Source organism: Hibiscus syriacus, unplaced genomic scaffold, assembly GCF_006381635.1.
Source record: "Hibiscus syriacus cultivar Baekdansim isolate YM2019G1 unplaced genomic scaffold, ASM638163v2 tig00004046_pilon, whole genome shotgun sequence".
NCBI classification, from domain to species: domain Eukaryota; kingdom Viridiplantae; phylum Streptophyta; class Magnoliopsida; order Malvales; family Malvaceae; genus Hibiscus; species Hibiscus syriacus.
The window spans coordinates 651,001-674,745 of NW_024061997.1; the positions used below are offsets into that span (position 1 = coordinate 651,001).

At 34.4% G+C, this 23,745-nt stretch overlaps 3 protein-coding genes across 3 annotated transcripts; 2 read left to right on the forward strand and 1 right to left on the reverse strand.

Annotated features, from left to right (window-relative positions):
* Positions 1–852: 852 nt before the first annotated feature.
* LOC120188207 lies at positions 853–1,750 on the forward strand. Its single transcript, XM_039191711.1, has 2 exons — positions 853–1,129; positions 1,350–1,750. The coding sequence occupies exons 1-2, from the start codon at positions 896–898 to the stop codon at positions 1,533–1,535; spliced, it is 420 nt and encodes a 139-aa protein (XP_039047642.1). The 5' UTR covers positions 853–895; the 3' UTR covers positions 1,536–1,750.
* Positions 1,751–2,324: 574 nt separating this feature from the next.
* Positions 2,325–4,490, reverse strand: LOC120188474 (protein trichome birefringence-like 34). Its single transcript, XM_039191901.1, has 5 exons — positions 4,138–4,490; positions 3,814–3,985; positions 3,513–3,709; positions 2,850–3,011; positions 2,325–2,774 (listed from the first exon to the last, which is right to left on the reverse strand). The coding sequence occupies exons 1-5, from the start codon at positions 4,488–4,490 to the stop codon at positions 2,426–2,428; spliced, it is 1,233 nt and encodes a 410-aa protein (XP_039047832.1). The 3' UTR covers positions 2,325–2,425.
* A 2,080-nt stretch (positions 4,491–6,570) lies between these two features.
* Positions 6,571–23,718, forward strand: LOC120188290 (uncharacterized protein At5g01610-like). Its single transcript, XM_039191754.1, has 4 exons — positions 6,571–6,753; positions 8,151–8,205; positions 8,736–8,794; positions 23,542–23,718. Exons 1-4 carry the CDS (start codon positions 6,682–6,684, stop codon positions 23,716–23,718), a joined length of 363 nt encoding a protein of 120 aa, XP_039047685.1. The 5' UTR covers positions 6,571–6,681.
* The last annotated feature ends 27 nt before the right edge of the window (positions 23,719–23,745 follow it).

Sequence of the window (23,745 nt, forward strand, 5' to 3'; positions counted from 1 at the left end):
TTTGTTTAATGTAAAACTCTTTATTTTTGTGTTGTGTGATATATACACCAAGAAGAATACTTCCACACACATATATAAGGTAAACTACAAATTTCCTTATTAAATTTTACTCTCACTCATATTTTATTCAATGAAGTTTAATTTTTTTTATTTTAATCATTAAACTTTAGATATTGATTTTGTTGATCACTCAACCATTATTTCTTTAACTTTATTCTGATTTTATATTTTTATTATTATTTTAATTGACTTGAAAATCAACCATCTTGTCAACCAACACCTTCAATACCCAGAATTTTCAAATAATCCCATAAATCCAAATCTTAAAGAAAATTCAGTTTATCGATCACTACCTTTGTTTCCCACCCATTTTGTCTCACACACAAGTGAAATTCAAACCCTAGAATCACGCCACACATTAATGGCTGATCTAGAAATATTTTTTAGGGTGGACACCCATATGTTAATAACACAATTTTTTATTAGGGTGGGAACAAATAAAATTTCACGGTGAGCACTATCATTAAAATAAATTATTAACCGGAAAAAATTTAGATTTCTGGTTGGTTACGTGCCTACCCTCAAATATATATGTATCTGCCACTGCCAAACACAAATCTGAAACAAAATTATAATTACAATTATATAACTAAGTGACTTTAGAGATAAAAATTAAAAGTTTAGTGATCAAAACTACAACACAAAATTGGCTTTAAAGATTAAATTGAAATGTTTTAATCTTCAATGAGAAAAATAACATTCACCGTAAAATTTAGTGAAAAACATTATAATTTACCCATATATATACACCAAGAGGGATAGGAATCCAATTGTAATGCTTTACGCCGCATCCAAGCGCTGCTGTTAGAAAGAAAGGAAAAGGAGGGGGTGAGAAATGGCAGCTTCAGCCATGGCAAGCGGAACACTTAAGCTCCTCTGCTCCGCCGTAAGTCACCGTCGTATGAATTCCGCTTCACGGGTGAATGGGTACGTAAAGTTTCTCATCGACGCCAACAACCGCTCCTCTACTACCTCGTTTCAACGCTCATTTCCCATTCGCGCTGTTGATTCCCAAACCGATGAAGAAAATCCAAGTTTCGATGAACCCAATTCTGCTTTCATCACTCAGGTCAGTTTCTCTCTAATGTTTCGTTTTGTAGTGGTTGAATTAAAAATGGGTATTCTTTAAAACCCCTAAATTTAATGCACTTCAATGTCGTTCAGTTGAATTCTATTACAGAATTGAATCATTTTCCTTCATGACATATATCGGTTGACACGTGAATAAGAAAAGTTTGATTGAATTTATAGTTTAGAATCTGATTGTGCAAATCCTGGATGTAAAACAGGAAGATGTGAGTTACATGTGGAAATTAGGTGGTGGTTCAGTGGTGGGTGCAGCCATTATCAAGTATGGAAGCATACTTTTTCCAGAGCTTACAAGACCAAACATCATACAGGCTTTGATCATGATTTTGACGCCGGTTATTATTGCCGTTCTTTTGTTGATAAAGGGAAGTCGTGTTAAGCAATGAAGCTAATATTGCAGGTGGAAGGTCATTTTCAGTTTCAAGTGATGCGTTTAAAATAAAACCTGCAAGGACAAGGAGAGACTTCTTGGTGGCGCATATCATGCTAGGAATGGTTAATGGCTTAAATGAACAAAGTAAGATGAACTATTCGTGATGTATAAACTCTGTTTATTTGCGTTTATTAAGTTCAATAAATGAGTACGAATAAATTTTTGTTATGTTCGTTTAATAAACAAACAAAATAAATAGAGATGTGTTCGATTCGTTTGTATTTATAAACAAACTCGTTTATCTACTTGTTTATAAGCTCATTTACTCGATTTCCTTTTATTTTTTTTATATTTTAAATATTGGTGAAGATAAATACTGAATTGAATACAAGGTGAACATTGAATTTCAAACAGTGAAGCTTAAGAAAATTAAGGATTAGTAGAGTCATTTCACTATTTTTCTTTGGCTTACAAATAAAATAAACATTAAACGAACGTTAAATAAATATATTCTTGAAAGTGAAATGAATAAGTTTGCGAATGCAAAACAAACAAACACAAACACGATATTAAAAATTTAAACGAATACAAATTAAACATAAAAACTTTCAAAATTAAAGAAACGAATATGAATATAATTTTATTTGTTAAAATTTAGATAATTTACACCCCTGGGAATTGTATTTGGTGAAATGGTTCAACCGTTTACACATTGTAAGGAGGGAAAGAATTTAATGATGCTTCATCAAACAAAGAAAACTACATTCACTTTCATTTCCCATCAAGAAACAGAGAGTAAAGATACATGTAAGCCTTTGTCAGCTATAATTCATTGAATCAACAGTTAACATTCAGAATCAACCCCTGATTTTCAAAAACATTTTATTTGGAAATGGGGAATTGTCAAAGTTGAAGAATGTAAGCGTAGAGCAGCTCATTCCACACATCAGGCACTCCTGGGAGGCACCAATGAATACAATCCGAATAATTCTTGGGATTCGCTAATTGTTCTTCTGTTATTGTTTCCCAATGTTTCCTATAAATTGATGGATGGGCTTCTTTCCTATAATCTGATAACTGTGTAATGTTAATCATCTGCACGTTCAAGCCTCTTGTTTTCAGTTCATCAAGCACCTTATCCACCACACGCATCATCCTTGGACTCGCTCCATCACCTACGTATCCTTCTTCGGTAACGAGTTCCGTTTCACTGTAACAATTTTTGCCTCCGATCCCGCCCCATTTCGCGGCCCTGCAAAGTTTTTGCATCACATATAAGGATCTGTAATGATCAAAAGGTTAGAGATTAGATGATCGTATTGTGTACTTTTGGTGAGTTGGTGACATGCTCATAAAGAATAACTTGGTCTTGTTTCTATTGACATGAACCTCTAGCCATTGTGCCCAAGTCTGTAAGGCCATCTCGTATACTCTTGGCAACTTTACTGCTTTGTATATCCCAGATTCTGGGTTTTCAAAAGACCCCCACCTGATATTAGGGTTACCTCAAGTTAAAACTTGGACGAAAAAGGTGGTAAACTATTCATATGGCCACTTAACTATTGTATTTTTCATTTTGATCACAAATTTTGAAATTGTCAATCGAACCACTTAATTATTTAAGTGTGTCAATCAAGTCACATGCTGTTAAGATTTATGTTAAATACTGATGTGGGGGTTAATCACCATCTTATTAATAAAATTGGTTTAATTACATAATTGGTCTTCAATACTTATACATTATATCAATTTGGTCATGTTTATAATTTAATTCAATAAATTTAATCCTCCAATCAGGTGGTGATTAATTGTCACATCAGCACTTCCGTTAAATGTTAACAGCGGGTGGCTTGATTGACACACTTAAATAGTTAAGTGATCTGTTTGACAAAATTCTAAAATCAATGGTCAAAATGAAAATGGACAATAGTCAACTGATCATACGAATAATTTATGCTAATTTTAATTAGGTGTTGGAAAATGTACTTACAAAACCTTCATTTGGCGTCTTCTCCACCAAAGATAGGTGTTGAATATAAGGAAATCTGCGTTAGTCCAATGCCTTGCATGCTTTTCAATTGCCTGGACTCTAACAATCCTATCTTGCACCCGATGATTAACTGGGTCATCAGAGTTGGATTCCACCATCAATGGAGACCAGTAGAATTCAATTGTTGCATTATATTCCTTAAATTTAGCCACTCTCGAAAATATCAGAAAATGCAAATGCTGAGGCGAAAAGAACGATAAACCACTGTTTATATTGGACTTTGGAAATATTAGAGACTCACAGTGGCTTTGAAAATGTTGATGGAGCCATTGTTATGCATGGATCTGAAGGCTGGAGCGATGACCGAGTCCACCAGGCAGACCATGGAAATCCATTGGTTTCTGTTGAGTGAGTCCCCAACGTAAACAAGCCTCTTGTTCCTAAGCTTCTCCAGCAATGCTGTGGCATTGAACCTTATTAACATAAAACAAGCAAACATTCCACAAAACTTAAGAAGCATTCCCAAAATGCAACTTTAAAACCATCATCATCCCTGCTTCCGGTCAATTCTTATCCATGGAAGAAGAAAAGAAATGGAAAATAAAAAATAAAAACAAAAGGAGACCTGGGGAGGTCACAGTGATGAGGTTGCCATCTCCAGAACTGGTAGTTAAGGTCCATTCTCCCAAACTTCTCACAAGCTAACTGATCAGACATAAAGGCGCATTCTTTCTCTTTGTATAAAGGGTAGGATTCATTATCATATACCCACTTTCCGGTGAACAATTTGCAGGTCGACGTCGACAAACCAGCAGGATCCTTTTGAGTAGTCCAGTACTGGAACAATCGTTCATTGCTCTGTCTCAGATAGATTGCAGCAACGACAAGAGTAGCAATGAGAAGAGCAACAAGCGATTGGAAGCTGCCCCTTATGCCCCATGCTGGAGGAACCGGCATTACCTGCTGCTTCTTCGCCATGTTCTCGCTTCCCAGTCTTTGCTCCTCTCCCTTGATTTCCGATTTAATAGTGATTTACTAACGGTTGGTAGCCATCAGTTTTAACTTTGTTGTTGAATTTGGAAATAATGGAAGTTCAAATATCGGGTAGTTTGATGAAAGCAATGGACTAGACTTGTTGCTGTTGGATGTTTCTTGCTTTGTCTTGCCAAAACACCCATACTTGCAGTACTAATTAACTACGTTTTTCTTAATGCTACTAAACCACGCAGCATATTCACGGTAGAAAATATTTTATTGTTCCATTGGTTGGGAACAAGTTTATCTTATCAGTCGTTGGTGATTCAATTCTTCTAATTTGGATTAAGAGTTGCAATTTATAAGATAACGTTGATCGATTTTCCTCGTTGATAGAGATGAAAGCATAATGAGGGATATAGATGTGGAGGAAGAAGTAGAGAGTAGGATGATCGTCCAGGATCTTACTTCTTAATCGTGGTTAAGAAGTATTTATAGTGATTATGGCTGATAAAGTCAGGCATAAGATCATTATAACTATTCGTAGGTCACCAGGTTAAATATATCAGGTGATCAAATTCTTAGATATCACACTGATAAATCACGTAAGTCTGTCAAAAGTCTTGTCTATATACTATAGTTGACTCGAGTGATGTAAAATTTCTCAAAAACCCAATAAACAAAAGATTCTATTCGAAGGTGATTACCTAATAAAGATATAATAATTTTTGAAAGTCAAGGATATAACACAATAAAAATAACTTAAATAACTCTATCATTACTGTTGTTTATATATTTATGATTTATTTATTGGTGGTATAACCCTGTTACTTCCTTTGTTGATAAAAAAATGACTTAAGGGGCTGGCAAAGTGGATAGAGATGTTTGTAATATTGGGAAAAGCAAGTTGGGAGCAGTTGTGGTTTCAGTTAGTGGAATAAGTAAGTTGAAGTTGAGGATAGGGTTGTTGGCACATCACTACATCTCTTTTCCGATTCGTTGCCTTCAAGTTACCTCCACAACTTTCACAGTAATGGTTGTCCCTTTTTTACCATATGTATGGGGTAAGGGGAGGTAAGATAGCAGGTTGTCCCCAACACCAAATTGAGAGCAACTTCCGTAGGAGATCTCCGAATTATGAAATGTCCTATGTGAGACTCGATCCCACGACCTCAAGGTTAAGAACCTTGTGCTCTACCAACTGATTTATCTTAATTAATTCGAACTGATTTATATCACACACCTAATTTTGATGGTTAAGTCTTTTAGTAATAATTTTCTGTACATACAATGACTCAAACTCGAGACATACTTAAACGATATCAAACTGCTTACCACTTGAACCAACTTCGTTACTTCTTCACGGTTTCATTTTATCCCTTCTTTTTAACTACCACAAGCATCACGGTATCCCAAATGTGCAAAACTAGTGCTGGTTTTGAATATAAAGTTGGACAAAATATTACATTCGTTTCAAATTAATGTCGAAAATAACATTCATGTCAAATTATTTTCTGGATTAAAATCGTTTTATATCATATAAGATAAATGCGTGTTGCGTCAGATACATCTTTAAAAGCGCGCCTTGTAGGTTATATCTTCTGTTTATGCGATTATAATTCAGACGCAAATTGGATTGAAAGAAAGGAGAAAAAAGAAGCTAAACCTAAAAAAATACAGATACGTGATGTGTATCAAAGATATATATTTATACGAGTACAAACACGAACACGAACACGAACACGAACACGTAGAAAGGATTAAGGAAAGATATGAGTGGAAGAAAGGGTAAGTGATGAGTCGTTGATGAAGAATGTCACTTTGTTTAATATGCTAACAATTAGTATATAGCTTTAGCAACAACGCTGTGCAGCTAATTTGATAGAAAGTTTCTGTATTGAAATTTTAAATTTAGGGTTTAGGGTTTTAATATTAGCATTTTTTTCTACTGTAAACTGTGGATAATCAAATCTAAAATAAGATAATACAAAGACAAACAACCGAAAAAATATATAACTAATTACTTGTTTATAATAGATAAGAAAACATAAAAAGAGGAAGCAAGGGCCTCTCACTCTCTCTCTCTCGATCGAAATTATCACGTAATTCGTTCCAATTCCAAATCCGAAAACAGAGATTGAAAATAACAATTTAAACAAGCTAGGGGATAATCAAGGATTGAGATTGGGGAGAAATGGATCAGATGTTGAACAAGGTGGGCCATAAGGCGGAGAAGCAACTCAGTTCCGTCGGCGACGAAATCGAAGTATGCTTTCCTTTATCTTTTCTTTTTCTCATCACCCCCTCAACCCATTTCATTTACTTGCTTCTTCTTCAATTATTATCATCATCATCATCTTCATGGTCGATTAATTTGATTAAAAAGCAAATTGTGGTCAGCTTGCGCGCTGCTAGCTGTAGTTTCATTTTCATATTTGTTCATCCATCTGAATAGGCGTCGGGGTTGGTTATTATAATTTCAAGGATAAATTACTTATTTATTCACCTAATTTTTATTACTTATCTAACTTTTAAAAGAATTAGTATTAACCAACTTACTTCGGTGTTTAAAGAATTGTTATTATTTATAGTGGTCATGAGTTCAAGTATCAAAGGAATTATCATTTATCGTAGAGGTCATGAGTTTGAGCATCAACGACTTCAAATCTAATTAAATATTTATTATCAAATGATTAAGAATACTTAGAACATATACTACATTTTAATCACATTTAGCTTAATAATTTTTTTAAAAAGATTGATTTGATAAAGAAAAACTTTTGAATTTCGTTTTACTTTTCACCACCAACCTTCAACTGTGAAAGGATAATATCCAAAATATTATATTTTAGGTATTTTTGAAATTAACTTAATATTTTATTTTTCTTTCCCATGGTAGGGGAGTCTTTTATTGCCATTAGATCATTGACGGTTGTTATTTGTAACGTAATTGGTACTAAATTATTTTTCCTTTTTTTTTTTTTACGATTTGAGTTCCCCAAAACGGATGAAATTTAAATAAAAATATTGATATTTTCATGGTTTGATTTGTAATTTTCATTCTCTGATTAATATAGAATAGATATATATTGTTTTTCTCTTTCTTTCTTTCTTTTTTAACTATTTCACTATTCAAATTTGGAAGAAAATAATCTACCACCTACAAAAAAAAAATCTGAAAATATGAGTTTGAGAGAAATGTTTTAGGGGATTTCACATGATTTCAAATCACATTAAATATTTAATAATCGAGCGATCAAAAGAGAACAAAACTAAAAGGTTATATGACAAAGTAAGATAAAATAAAATTAAAGTTGAGTAATCTAACAAATATACAAAGTCAACTGACCAAAAACGTGGTTGAGTACTTGAGCCTGATTTCAAAAAAAAAAAAAAAAAATAACACTGCCTCGATTATTTTTAGTGAAAAATAGCACTGCTCCTCATCAATGTATTAGAAACGGTAATAGGAGATCTGTTTTAATAATAAAATAGCATCTATAATAAACAAACGTTAATACTAGGTTTTTTCTTTTTCTCAACAGTTATTTTCTATTGTCAGATAAATATAATACAATCTTTATTGAATTCATATAGCCCTTGAGCTGTGCATTTGTTTATCAACTTCATACTAACATATATCTGTTTCCTCCTTATAATCAGCAAATCTCAAACATTATCGGAGGAGGAACCAAATGGTTGGTTAATAAAATCAAAGGTTTGTCTTTGTATTTAATGTATGAAACATAGCTTTGGTTTTGTTATTTCAGATGGTAATGTCTATATATGCACCTCACTGCTTGTGCTTTAAAGATAGTGTTTAGCTGAATTCATTGAATGATCTAAGCGACAAAAAATTATGTTGTTTTTCTTAGAGGACCTAGGTTTAAGCAGTTGTATTTGCATAGTATGTACACATTGTCAATAGGTTAAGTAAAATTCTAAACATATACTATTTGTAACACCTCAAACTATTCGAAATTAAAAAAAGTCCAAGTTCTGGGTCTTCCAGGGAATTTTGGCAACAAATGAAGCTTAGACTTGAGAACCAAAGTCCACATCTCGATGACTTCGTTCATTAGCTAAAAGAACATTAACCTCTCTAATTTTGTGTTTAAGGTCATGGGACTTGAACACCAACTTGATCCTTTATTTGAGCATCAAGATATGTAGTAGAATGCAGTGCATGATCTCCTATAAGTTTGGCCCCAAAAGTTGTCATGGTCACTGATATTTGGCCTTTTACAGGGACAATACAAAAGCCATTGCCGGAGCTATTAAAAGAGTATGACCTGCCAACAGATATCTGTCATAACCATTTTTGTAAAACAATTAAATATTATTTTAAAAACGATTATGGCTTTAATTTGAAAATTTTGTGATTTTGGAATTAATTTGGAATAAATTGAATAGAGTCGCCATCGACCTTTAGGTTAGGTAGATCGAATACCTAAAACATCTTTTCAAAACCATTTTAAGAAAAATCATTTTTTAAGACAAAATTCGGTCTGCGTTACCAAAGATTCATTTAAATGGATTCGGGAGTCGGTTATGCGTGGGGAAGGGTAAGCACTCCCACAACGCCCAAAATTGGTACTGTGTCGCTTACACGTTGTCGTAAATGGTAGAAAAGATGAAGCGAATATAAAGCTACAAGATGATCTGTTTATTGAACATTGATTAATTTACTTCAAATTAATTAATTAGAAAAAAATTCTTTAACTTGAAAAGAAATCTCGAAATTAACAATTCTCCATCGGGAAAGCTAACTTGACTATCCCTTATCCATAAAGAATATTTCCCTCTTTGATAAAATGTGAATCGAATATGAATTGAAAATCGATATTAACATAAAATAAAAATACCACAAAACAAATGTATTGAATTATTTGAATAAACAAGATTTAATTGGTAAAATGAACTATATTTATTTCAAGTTCACATTTGTTAAAATGTCGTATCGGATCGCATCACTTCGACCAAGTGATACTTTCCACGCTCATTCTACGCATATGTGTTCTTTAAAATAAAAGTCCAATATTTCATCTATAATAATGTAATGGAAATAAATACAAATAAAAATATGCACAATAAAAGATTTACAACCAATAGAGTTAGGCATATTTATTTACATTTGATACGAATGATTACATAACACGAAATATGTACATACATATTGAAATAAATACAAATGAATATTACAACCCAAAATAAAATAGTCATAAAGTAAGTATTTAATAATTACAATGATTAACATGGTAATAACAACTTAAAGGGCAAAAACGGTAAAATAGAAAATTAAAATACTAAAATGACAAAAACAGAAATGTAGGAACTAAAATAGTAATTAAACCGAATGCAAACTAGTGACTCAAATAAAAAGATTTACAAATCTTAGAGTCAAAATCGAACATCAGCCAATATATAACATACAAAATCAGTGACTAAAATGAAACTAATACAAACATTGTGGCCAAAGTAAAATATGACTATAATAACATTACATTTAATAATAGGACTAAAATAAAATATATATAACTGCAGAATACAATGTACAAATTTATAAAAATATTAGCAACAGAAGATCTAGTGACCAAAATACAAACTATATGAACATGGTATACAAAATACAAAATACATAAACTGTAAGAGTGACCAAAATGTAACATACATAAATATTAAGGCCAAATTAAAATATCAACAGAAACATAGAGGGCCGAACAGTAATTAAATCAAATAATAAACAGTGACTAAAAGGGAATAATCATAAATTCATGGGCCAAATTTGAATATCAGCCAAAATCACACAACACATGTAATAAGTGACTAAAATACAATTATTATAAATATCATAACCTAAATTAAAAACTAATGAAATTGAAATAAATAACCAAATATGGACTGAAATGAAACAAATCTAAACTCTAAGGCGTAAAATCAAATAATTACACAAACCATGCAAATGAGGACTAAAACAATTTCACAGAAATACGGAGGATCAAAAGTAATTAAACAAAATCGGACAGTGACCAAAATAGAACATTTGCAAAGATGATGGCTAAACTCAAACACCCACAAAATATCATAACACAAGAAATTAGGACTAAAATGAAACTATTACAAACATTGTGGCCAGAGTTCAACATTAACAAATAATAATATAACACATAGTAACAGGACTAAAATAGAAATACAGAAACATAAGTGCTCAAAATATAATAAAGCAAACTTTCAGTATATGATTGAAATAAATAAATTACAACTGCAAGGGACCTAAGGTGCTATTTACCCTTTACACTTGAAAACACGGAAGCCCTGACCCCTCTAAACGGCGTCGTTTTTGAAACTGGGATATAATCCCATTTTAGGGTTATTCAGAAACCCCTTCTCATTTCAAAGCCCCCCCAGCCGTTCTCACCGTTTTCTCTCTATTCTCCCTTCTCCCATGCCGAAACAAGAAACCCGAGGCTCCCCGGCCACCGTATCGGTGGCCATGGGGAGCTGAACCAAACCCCAAAAGACTTTCACTCTTCCTTTTTCCTCTGCCTTTCTCTAACACCAAACTAAAACCGAGCCCCCTCCACAAAACAAAACGAAACCCTTACCTTAGGATACGGGTTCCACAACTCCGGTGAAGCTACTAACGGTCAAATCTCCCTCAAAGGTATGTTTTGTTTTTTTTTTAGTTCGAAAGCTTTTTCCTTTTTTTCTTTGTACGAACTTCTCTGGTTTTTTTTTCACCGAATACTCTCTCGTTCTTCTCTCTGTTTTTTTTTTAATCTCCCGAATGAAAAACCTCCTTCCTCTGATATCTTTGCTTGATTTATGGTTGATTTTGCTTCGTTTGGTGAGATGATGATGATGCTAGCGTAGGGGTAAGGGTCTCTGACCTTGGTAGGGACAAATTTCCCGATTTATCGGGATTTAGGTATTTTTAATTTAGGGTTTGGATATATTTTTTTTACTGATTTGGGTTGATTTGGGACTGATGGGGTTGCTGTTTGATTGATTTTTCACTGTAGATGACGATGGTGGCGCGGGAACGGCGGCTGGACCATCGGAGTGGGCCGGAACAGTGACGGTGGCGCGGCTGTTCATTTGTTGCTGGCGGCGGCGCCTGGATGATGATACGTTTAGGGTTTAAAACCCTAATTACTTGGGCCAGATCCAGGCCTGGTTCGGGTATTGGGCCTGAACCGGGTCTGGGCTCCAGGTCTTGTAATTCTGGGTCGGGTTTGGTATCTGATGGGCTTCGGGTTTGAGCCTGCAAAAATTTGTAATAATAAATAATAATAAAATAATAAGATAACGATAATAATAATAATAATAATAATAAAATAACAAAAAAAACCCGGACAAAAACGGGTGTCTACAGCTGCCCCTCTTTGCACATTCTTGTGTTAACAAGAATAGGGCAAAGACGGCAAGAAAACACGTTTTTGTCTGGTTCTCCTCTTTTTGGTTTGAAAAAAATGGATAGTTTTGTTGGTGGGGACGACACTGCTCATACGCAATGAAGAGGTCTGGTCATCTAAGGGCGACACGGCTCCTACGTGATGAAAAAATCTGGTCGGGGGATGACACGGCTCATACGTGACGAAGAGTTCTGGTCGGGGGATGACACGGCTCATACGTGATGAAGAGTTCTGGTCATCTTTAGGAAGGGTGATAACTAGGTTCCTACGTGATGAGGACGGCTGGTTATCTAGGGGTGACCCGGTTCCTACGTGATGAGGAAATCTGGTCAGGGGATGACACGGCTCATACGTGATGAAGAGGTCTGGCCATCTAAAGGTGATAACACGGTTCCTACGTGATGAGGACGGCTGGTTATCTAAGGGTGACCCGGTTCTTACGTGATGAGGAAATCTGGTCAGGGGATGACACGGCTCATACGTGATGAAGAGTTCTGGCCATCTAAAGGTGATAACACGGCTCCTACGTGATGAGGAGATCTGGTCTGGGGATGACACGGTTCCTACATGATGAAGACGGATGGCCATCTTTAGGAGTTATGGTTTCAAGAGAAACCAAATTAAAGATTTGTTTCAAAAGAAACAGACTCAAAGATTTGTTTCAAGAAAACAAGCTCAAAGATAATGTGTTTCAAAAGCAACTGTCTCGAAAGAGACAAAATTCATTTCAAATGAAACAACTCAAAAGATGACGTTTAAAGGGAAATTGTCTCAAGCGAGACAAAATTTGTTTTTAAGGGAACGTTCTCAAATATCTGTGTTTCATGGGAAACTGTCTCAAATGAGACAAAATTCATTTCAAGGGAAACGATTTCAAAGATGTTTGTTTTGTTTCATGGGAAACAAATTCAATGATGGTAAATTTTGTTTTCCAAAGAAACAAACTCAAAGATTTTTCTCAAAGAAACTGTCTCGAGAGAAACAAAATTTTGTTTCCAAAGAAAGAGATTCAATGATGATTTTTTTTTAAGAAGACATTGTCATAAGAGACAAAACTTTGCTTTTCAGAAAATTGTATCTTAGTGAGACAAAATTTTGTTTCCAAAGAAATAGACTCAGATTTTTCTTCAAAAGAAACTGTTTTAAGGGATAAAACCTTGTTTCCAGAGAAACAAACTCAAAGATGATCTTGTTTTAAGAGAAAATGTTTCAAGAGACAAAATTCGTTTGAAGGGAAACGATTCAAAGATGTCATTGAAAGGAAACTGTCTCATGCGAGACAAAATTTGTTTTAATAGAAACGATCTCAAAGGTGGGTAGTTTTAAAAGAAATTGTCTAAACGATCTCAAATGTGGGTATTTTCAAAAGAAGTTGTCTCGAGAGACAAAATTTTGTTTCAAAGGAAACAAACTCAAAGATTTTTTTTTCAAAAGAAATTGTCTTTAAGAGATAAAATTTTGTTTCAAAAGAAACAGACTCAAAGATGGATCACATCTTAAGTGAGACCAAATTTGTTTCAAATGAAACAATCTCAAAAGTTAGTTTTTCATTAGAAACTGTCTCAAGAGAGACAACATTTGTTTTTAAAGAAATAGACTCAAAGATGATTTTGTTAAGAGAAACAAACTCAAAGATTTTCAAAATGAACATATTCAAAGATTTACTTCAAGAGAAACTGTCTCAAGAGATACAAAATTCATTTTAAGAGAAACAGATTCAAAGATTTTTTTCAAAAGAAATTATCTTAAGATAGACAAAATTTTGTTTCCAAAGAAACAAACTCAAAGATTTTTGTTTTAAAAGAAACTATCTTAAGAGAGACAAAATTTTGTTTCCAAAGAAACAAACTCAAAGATTTTTTCAAAAGAAACAATCTCAAAGATTTTTTTTCACAAAATTGTCTCAAGAGAGACAAAACTTTGTTTCAGACTCAAAGATTTTTCACGAAATTGTCTCAAGAGAGACAAAACTTTGTTTCACAATAAATAGACTCAAAGATTTTTCAAAAGAAACAACTCAAAGATATTTTTCAAAAGGAACAAACTCCAAGATTTTTATTCAAAAGGAGCAAACTCAAAGATTTTTTCAAGAGGAACAAACTCAAAGATTTTTTCCAGAGAAACAAACTCAAAGATTTTTTTTCAAGAGAAACTAACTCAAAGATTTTTTCAAGAGAAACAAACTCAAAGATTTTTTTCAAGAGAAACTGTCTCAAGAGAGACAAAAAAAAATCGTTTTAAAAGATTCAAATATTGTCGATTTTGTTTATATGGAAATAACCTCAAAGGTGTTTTCAAAAGTGTTTATTTTGTTTCAAATGAAACAATTTCAGGACTTGTTTAAAGGGGAAACTGTCTCGTGCGAGACAAATCAACTTTGAAAATCTCAAGTGATATTAATTTTGCTTTAAGTACAACAACCTTGAAATTTGTATTATGAGAGAAAATGATGTCTCAAGCGAGACAAAATTTGCTTTAAGATATAGTCTCAAATGAGACAAAATTTGTTTTTAGAGAAATTGTCTCAAGCGAGACAAAGTTTGAGAAAACGATCTCAAGTGAGATCAACTTTGTTTAATGTGACACAAATTCGAAATTTGTATCTCAATGAAAAATGTCTCCAGTGAGGCGGAATTTGTTTTTCAAGAAATTGTCTCAAACGAGACAAAATTTGTTTTTAGAAAGCTGTCTCAATCGAGACAAAATTTGCTTTGAAAGAAATTGTCTCAAGCGAGACAAAAATTTGTTTTAAAATTCTCAAAATTTGTGGAAAAATATCTCAAGTGAGACAAAAATTTTGTTTTGAAATAGATACGATCTCAAATGAGATCAACTTTGTTTAATGTGAAACAAATTCAAAATTTGGATCTCAAAGGAAAAATGTCTCAAATGAGACGAAATTTGTTTTGAAATAAATTGTCTCAAGCGAGACAAAATTTGTTTTTAGAAAAATCTCAAAGTTTGTGGAAAAATGTCTCAAGAGACTGAATTTTACTTCAATGAAAAACCTCAAAGATGATAGATAGTCTTCTTGTTCCTGTATGTTGAGGAAATGTCTTGATTGTTGACTTCAAGAAGTCAAATCATTGCTTCTTCAAGTTAGGGATTTCTGGTCATTTATGAGCTTTGATTTCCTGAGAGATCAAAATGATGTATTTTTGACTGACTATCTTGGATGTTATGATGGATGTCAAGATGAAATTTATTTGATTTTTTTTATTGAATTTGTCCTCCAGCGAGGAGAAAAATGTCTTTAATACACATGATGATAAATGTTTGATCCCAATTTTATGTATCATGTATGTATGTGTATGTATGTATGTATGTATGTATGTATGTATGTACTTTTCTCGATCTAGAAGGAGAATGATCGCGAGAGCAGTCTTCACTCTATCATTGATTCAACTTGTCCGTATTTCCACCAATGTGTACTCTTACAAACCTTGACCTGAGACAATTTGTTTATTCCATCAAATTTTGCCCTAAAATTTAGCTTCTCTTGCCCCAGCTTCGATCTTGAGCTTCAGATAGATATTTTTTTTTTGAATTCCAAGATACGCCTCCAGAGAGATTATCTTGTTTGAAAATGTTTTTCTTCTTCTTTTATTTTCAAAAGTCTGAAAATATCAATAGTTTTGAAAAATGTTTAATCAAAAGTTTTGAAAATATTGCCCCTTTTTAGGTTTCACAATTGACAAATCATAGAACAAGAGTTCATTGGATATCAAAGAATTAATTACAGTTGTAATCCTTCAATAAATTATAGCTATTTGACAAGTGTCAAGATCAATGCTATCTTTGAGAGATGGTTAAGTAAGGAAGGATAAAAAAGTCTCAAGTGGTTATTTTTGGTCAAAAGTATAGTGTTCTCATTTATTTGATGTTCTCTGATCTGATGGAGTAGTTTCTGTGCTCAATTATTGGAAGTGTTCTCTGACTCCCAACTCTCATGTTCTCATTCATGTTGTGTGATGCCTCATCAAGGGATTTGAGCAATCGTCTCCTATGTAATAATCTTCATATTCGAGTCGCCCTTTCAGGTTTTCAACTCGAATCCTCCTTTAGTTCAAGACGTTACTCAGAATTTTACGTCTTGAACCCCCCTTTGTTATTTTTTTTCTCTATCATGCATTAAAGATTTTGGAAAACCTTTTGTAAATAAAAGATTAATCCTGATGAGCGGAATGAAATCTGAAGATAGTCTTTTCTGTTTAGAAATCCATGTATGATTAGAATGGACTTTTTAGGCACGTAATGTAGGTCATGGTTCAGGGTTATGAAAGAAATGGATAAAAGGCCCAAACAAGTGTTGAAAGGTGATTGAACCAAGGATCAATTAACTCTGATGCCTTCAATCTTGTCTTGCTCAATTTGAATATGCTCGTATGAGTCCTTTGTCTTCTCTTGATGTTCTATGATCTTCTGGTGAACTAATTCTGGATCAATCTCATAGTTTGAAACTTGATGTGCCATTTAAGTCGAGAGACTCTTTGTATGTGCTCTTTGTCCACTTTCTGTTCTTTTTTTTTCACTTTGTTTCTTTCTCTTTGCTTTTCTTTTCTCTTCGCTTTAATATGATCTTTGCACTGTGTATTTGGTTCACCTTTTGGTATCTTATCTGGATCAATGGTCTTCACTCATACGAGCAGATTTCCTCTAACTTGCCCCCCAATATGGAGGGTGATCCTTGATTATGGTTGAATCAGAAGAAAATATCATTCAGGCTCAAATGGGGACACAAGGGATATATTTTCTCCTTTTGTGAAGGGATAAAGAAAGAAAGCCGTTCATCATCTCATACACAGAAGTCCTTGCAGAAGAGGTATCCCCAGGGGGATAAATTTTCAGGATTAATTTTTATTTAAATGAAAACAGTAATTAATGCATGATAGAAAGAATTCTATTTTTTCTCTTCGCTTCTTGCTCTCAACATGTCTCAATTGCTCATGCTCGTCTTCAGAAAATTGATGCGAGATGCCCCACACGGTGTCTTCTTTGTAGGAATGTTTATGTTCAAGTGAACATCTTGTACTCAATGTCTGTAAGTTTTATTGGTAGAAAAATGTTGGTTTTACGTCTAAGAAGACGATGGTGACTTTATTGGCTCAAAGAAAGGTATGGGTATGACTTTTGTGTCTCAAAAAAAATACAGTGTTTCAAGGTGGAAAGAATATTTCAAGGTCTCAAAGAGATAGAATGTCAAAAATTGGTTATTTGGTAGTGACCAGGAATTATTTCGGGTAAAAATTGAGAGATTTTATTTTGGGTTTAGACAGAATAAAATAGGTCTAATCTTGCCATATGTCAAAAATCTATAATTCTTGAAGAATTAAAAGAATATGTAATTCATTCGATATTCAAAGAACTAAAGATTAAAATTTGTTCAATTATTTAACCTTAGAATGTATCATCATTTCAGTCATCAAAGATTAAAAATATTTAAGCAAATATTGAAGAAAGAACAAAAACGAGTTCAAACAAAACAATCTCTATGGATGCAAGTGGTTGATGCAATGACTTCTCTGGCTTAGTATTAGGATACCCCTGAATAAAACATATTATGGATTTTGTGCTTTAGTGTCTTGCAGTTGTCAGTGGTATGCCCCGAGCTCCCAACATGATAGCTGCATAGGGCGTTAATATCACGGCCTTCAGGATATGGGGTATCTCTTGGTTTGGATTGAACTGGAGTCACAAGGTTCCTCTCAACTAGCATTGGGAGCAATTCCTCATATGTCATTGGGATTGGATCGATGCGACAGAATGCCTTATGAGGTTTGGTCCCCAGATTAGCTAGATAAGATCCTTCAATGTTAATATCATCTCTTTCCTCATTGTCGGAATGACTAGTGCCTCCTATCTGGCCATTCTTGACTGCTCTTTCGATCATTTCTCCACACATGACAATGTCAGAGAAACTCTTAGTGGCAACCCCTATCATGTAGTCGATATATGGAGACTTCAATGTATCGATGAATAGAGTGATGAACTCTCTTTCAGTCATTGGTGGATGCACTTGAGATGCGACATCCCTCCATCGTTGAGCATATTGTCGGAAACTCTCATAATTCTTCATCTTCATATTCTGAAGCATTGCTCGATCGGGGGCCATATCAATCATGTGCTTGTATTGGCCCAGAAAAACACCAGCCAAATCCCTCCAGGAGCGGACTTGGGTATGCCTCAGTTGATTATACCCCTAGAAGCGGGTCCAACCAAACTATCTTGGAAGCAGTGGATCAACATCGGATCATTGTTAGTGTATACAGTCATTCTTTGGATAAACATCGTGAGATGTGAATTAAGGCAACTGGTTCTACTATACTTTTCAAACTCAGGCATCTTGAATTTGGGCGGAAGCACCAGGTCAGGAACTAGTACTAGTTCTGTTGCATCCATCCCGTTGTGAGAGTTTTGTCCTCTCATTCCATGGAATGTCTCTCTGCACCACTGTTTCAAATTATCTGGGATCTCGTTCTTGGCTCTTCTCGTCGCTAGGTGACTAGAAATCCTGTTGGGCGAGATAATTGGTTGCGAACTAGCCTGTGCTTTCACACATTTAACTGTTTCACGGGTTAATGAAATCTTTTCTTTGCCTTTTTCTTGGTTGAGCTCAGCCATCTTTGCTACCATTTGGTCAACTAGGTCTTTTTGGTTTTGCAAGATACGATCCACGGTGGTCTTTTGCATCTGCTCCATTTTAACCTCCCACTCTGCTTGCAACTTTTGCAAACTCTCGTTCAGCTCTTTCTTCAATTCCTCAAATTTTGCATCCATTTTCAATACTTTGTGAATGCAGTTGCACAGTTAGAAGCGCTTCCTCAAAGTTTCCCACAAGGTATGATTAATGCACATAACAATGCTTAAATGAATGTTGAATAAAATGCAATGATACAAATGCGGATGCAAAAATATTGATCCCAACGATAAATACCGTAGAACAATTTCCACCAGAGATAAAAAATTTCACATTACAAGACAGTCCACTTTACAGACATGTCTTCGCTTAGATGGTGAGCCTGGAATGGATCACTGCTTCATATCGGATCTTCGTCCTCAATAATGATGCCCCTCAAACGCTCTGTAATCTGACTCCGTTAATGCCTCGGTGGTAGTGAGGTCGGTGTGTCGTTCTTTGATAACTAGCGACGAAATGATTGTAGATAAGACTCCACTGCTAGATTACTCCTTGAATCAGTGGATCATCATCTCAGTACCGAATGACGCACGATCTTCGAGCTCACTGCTTCGTCTCGGATCTTTGTACTTGGAACCGATGCCCCTCAATGCTCTGTAAGCTAACTCCATTAATACCTCGGCTATGCTGAAGTTTGTGCTCCACTCCCTGATGGTTAACGATGGAATAATTGTGGATGAGAATCTACTGCTGGATTACTCCTTAGATCAGTGGATTATCATATCAGTCTCGAATGATGCACGATCTTCGAGAAAATCTCATTCTTGTACTCTGGACTTCTTTTTAGCCCTCGATGCATGTCTGTGTATGCGATCACTTAATTGAAAACTTTTATCTCTTCTTGTGAAAATTTTCTCTCGAATATCCCCTTACGGATCAACACTTTTGCATTATGATGATGCAATGCAATGCAATGCAAATGACAAAATGACACAAACAAAAGAGAAGAAATAAGTTAGTATACACAAACAAAAGAGAAAAATAAGTTAGTACATGTAAAATAATTGATACAAATAAAAAATGTAATTCAGAGATGGATATAACACCTACCCCGTCATGATATCTACCCAAACATGCTTTCAATTAAATAACAATCCTACCCGGACATGCTATCTACCCAAAATGATCTATTTTCCAGAAATTGGTCCTAACTGCATGGTATCTAGTTCGCATGCTTTATTCGGAAAAATATATTCTACAAATTTAAAAGGTTAAGGTTTAGAATCGTTCCTCCTTCGTGTACACCTATTTTGGGTACCTACTGACGGACAAAGGTTCGGTACGACTATACCTAGGGTGATCGTTCGACGGTTCACTATATGCTTGGTTTCGGCTCTAACGGAGCAAAGGGACTCGAATTGTCCTTGATGTCGGTGTCCCCTTGGACTGCCAGACCCTCGATCCTCACCCATTACAGGTTTCAAACGGAACGAGTTCAATTCGAGGGGATTCACTGTCTTATACCCGTACGAGGAATAAATCCCTACGAAGGTATAAGGTATGTATCCCATGGGTTATTTGCTAAAACTCATACGAAGAATAAATTCTTACGAGAGTAAAGCATTCACCCCAACTAATTTGGATCGAAGCTCGTGTCTAGGGCTTATGTTATGCCAATGCGAGTGATGTGTGTGAGGAGGAACATACCTACCTTCGACCCAAAAGGAAAACAAAACAAAGAAAAATGATAAAATCCTGACAAAGCTGAAAGCCAAAAATAAAATGTTAGTACGACAAAAAAAACGAAGCAATTAAAATTTCAATAAACGGATCATAAATTAACTAAAAACTAGAAATCATAATTTCCGCCAAGATGACAATATGTAAACGACATACAACCTGACTCTCTAAAAAAAGGTCCCCAGCAGAGTCGCCAAGCTGTCATAACCATTTTTGTAAAACAATTAAATATTATTTTAAAAACGATTATGGCTTTAATTTGAAAATTTTGTGATTTTGGAATTAATTTGGAATAAATTGAATAGAGTCGCCATCGACCTTTAGGTTAGGTAGATCGAATACCTAAAACATCTTTTCAAAACCATTTTAAGAAAAATCATTTTTTAAGACAAAATTCGGTCTGCGTTACCAAAGATTCATTTAAATGGATTCGGGAGTCGGTTACGCGTGGGGAAGGGTAAGCACTCCCACAACGCCCAAAATTGGTACTGTGTCGCTTACACGTTGTCGTAAATGGTGGAAAAGATGAAGCGAATATAAAGCTACAAGATGATCTGTTTATTGAACATTGATTAATTTACTTCAAATTAATTAATTAGAAAAAAATTCTTTAACTTGAAAAGAAATCTCGAAATTAACAATCCTCCATCGGGAAAGCTAACTTGACTATCCCTTATCCATAAAGAATATTTCCCTCTTTGATAAAATGTGAATCGAATATGAATTGAAAATCGATATTAACATAAAATAAAAATACCACAAAACAAATGTATTGAATTATTTGAATAAACAAGATTTAATTGGTAAAATGAACTATATTTATTTCAAGTTCACATTTGTTAAAATGTCGTATCGGATCGCATCACTTCGACCAAGTGATACTTTCCACGCTCATTCTACGCATATGTGTTCTTTAAAATAAAAGTCCAATGTTTCATCTATAATAATGTAATGGAAATAAATACAAATAAAAATATGCACAATAAAAGATTTACAACCAATAGAGTTAGGCATATTTATTTACATTTGATACGAATGATTACATAACACGAAATATGTACATACATATTGAAATAAATACAAATGAATATTACAACCCAAAATAAAATAGTCATAAAGTAAGTATTTAATAATTACAATGATTAACATGGTAATAACAACTTAAAGGGCAAAAACGGTAAAATAGAAAATTAAAATACTAAAATGACAAAAACAGAAATGTAGGAACTAAAATAGTAATTAAACCGAATGCAAACTAGTGACTCAAATAAAAAGATTTACAAATCTTAGAGTCAAAATCGAACATCAGCCAATATATAACATACAAAATCAGTGACTAAAATGAAACTAATACAAACATTGTGGCCAAAGTAAAATATGACTATAATAACATTACATTTAATAATAGGACTAAAATAAAATAACTGCAGAATACAATGTACAAATTTATAAAAATATTAGCAACAGAAGATCTAGTGACCAAAATACAAACTATATGAACATGGTATACAAAATACAAAATACATAAACTGTAAGAGTGACCAAAATGTAACATACATAAATATTAAGGCCAAATTAAAATATCAACAGAAACATAGAGGGCCAAACAGTAATTAAATCAAATAATAAACAGTGACTAAAAGGGAATAATCATAAATTCATGGGCCAAATTTGAATATCAGCCAAAATCACACAACACATGTAATAAGTGACTAAAATACAATTATTATAAATATCATAGCCTAAATTAAAAACTAATGAAATTGAAATAAATAACCAAATATGGACTGAAATGAAACAAATCTAAACTCTAAGGCGTAAAATCAAATAATTACACAAACCATGCAAATGAGGACTAAAACAATTTCACAGAAATACGGAGGATCAAAAAGTAATTAAACAAAATGTCGGACAGTGACCAAAATAGAACATTTGCAAAGATGATGGCTAAACTCAAACACCCACAAAATATCATAACACAAGAAATTAGGACTAAAATGAAACTATTACAAACATTGTGGCCAGAGTTCAACATTAACAAATAATAATATAACACATAGTAACAGGACTAAAATAGAAATACAGAAACATAAGTGCTCAAAATATAATAAAGCAAACTTTCAGTATATGATTGAAATAAATAAATTACAACTGCAAGGGACCTAAGGTGCTATTTACCCTTTACACTTGAAAACACGGAAGCCCTGACCCCTCTAAACGGCGTCGTTTTTGAAACTGGGATATAATCCCATTTTAGGGTTATTCAGAAACCCCTTCTCATTTCAAAGCCCCCCCAGCCGTTCTCACCGTTTTCTCTCTATTCTCCCTTCTCCCTTGCCGAAACAAGAAACCCGAGGCTCCCCGGCCACTGTATCGGTGGCCATGGGGAGCTGAACCAAACCCCAAAAGACTTTCACTCTTCCTTTTTCCTCTGCCTTTCTCTAACACCAAACTAAAACCGAGCCCCCTCCACAAAACAAAACGAAACCCTTACCTTAGGATACGGGTTCCACAACTCCGGTGAAGCTACTAACGGTCAAATCTCCCTCAAAGGTATGTTTTGTTTTTTTTAGTTCGAAAGCTTTTTCCTTTTTTTCTTTGTACGAACTTCTCTGGGTTTTTTTTCACCGAATACTCTCTCGTTCTTCTCTCTGTTTTTTTTTTATCTCCCGAATGAAAAACCTCCTTCCTCTGATATCTTTGCTTGATTTATGGTTGATTTTGCTTCGTTTGGTGAGATGATGATGATGCTAGCGTAGGGGTAAGGGTCTCTGACCTTGGTAGGGACAAATTTCCCGATTTATCGGGATTTAGGTATTTTTAATTTAGGGTTTGGATATATATATATTTTTTACTGATTTGGGTTGATTTGGGACTGATGGGGTTGCTGTTTGATTGATTTTTCACTGTAGATGACGATGGTGGCGCGGGAACGGCGGCTGGACCATCGGAGTGGGCCGGAACAGTGACGGTGGCGCGGCTGTTCATTTGTTGCTGGCGGCGGCGGCTGGATGATGATACGTTTAGGGTTTAAAACCCTAATTACTTGGGCCAGATCCAGGCCTGGTTCGGGTATTGGGCCTGAACCGGGTCTGGGCTCCAGGTCTTGTAATTCTGGGTCGGGTTTGGTATCTGATGGGCTTCGGGTTTGAGCCTGCAAAAATTTGTAATAATAAATAATAATAAAATAATAAGATAACGATAATAATAATAATAATAATAAAATAACGAAAAAAACCCGGACAAAAACGGGTGTCTACAGTTCTCTCGTGATGCCACCAACTACGAAAAGCTTATGGTTTTCATCCCAGCAATATGTGATGTATCTGCTATCACATCTGATGGATCAAAGCTGTATGTCACGGCTGGAATAACCAAAACCAGGTGTAGTGATGCGTACGAGATTTCTAGGGATGGTGTAGGTGTTGATAAGTTCTAGAGTTGTTAACCATGCACATGGGAAACA

Bases quoted from the DNA above. Each gene is read 5' to 3' on its own strand.
- LOC120188207 (XM_039191711.1), top strand. From the start codon at position 896: ATGGCAGCTTCAGCCATGGCAAGCGGAACACTTAAGCTCCTCTGCTCC. The intron at 1,130-1,349 runs GTCAGTTTCTCT...GATGTAAAACAG, and splicing joins ATTCTGCTTTCATCACTCAG to GAAGATGTGAGTTACATGTG.
- LOC120188474 (XM_039191901.1), bottom strand. From the start codon at position 4,490: ATGGCGAAGAAGCAGCAGGTAATGCCGGTTCCTCCAGCATGGGGCATA. The intron at 3,986-4,137 runs GTCTCCTTTTGT...TATGTTAATAAG, and splicing joins CATCACTGTGACCTCCCCAG to GTTCAATGCCACAGCATTGC. The intron at 2,775-2,849 runs GTACACAATACG...AAAACTTTGCAG, and splicing joins ATGTCACCAACTCACCAAAA to GGCCGCGAAATGGGGCGGGA.
- LOC120188290 (XM_039191754.1), top strand. From the start codon at position 6,682: ATGGATCAGATGTTGAACAAGGTGGGCCATAAGGCGGAGAAGCAACTC. The intron at 6,754-8,150 runs GTATGCTTTCCT...CCTTATAATCAG, and splicing joins CCGTCGGCGACGAAATCGAA to CAAATCTCAAACATTATCGG. The intron at 8,795-23,541 runs TGTCATAACCAT...GGGTGTCTACAG, and splicing joins ATGACCTGCCAACAGATATC to TTCTCTCGTGATGCCACCAA.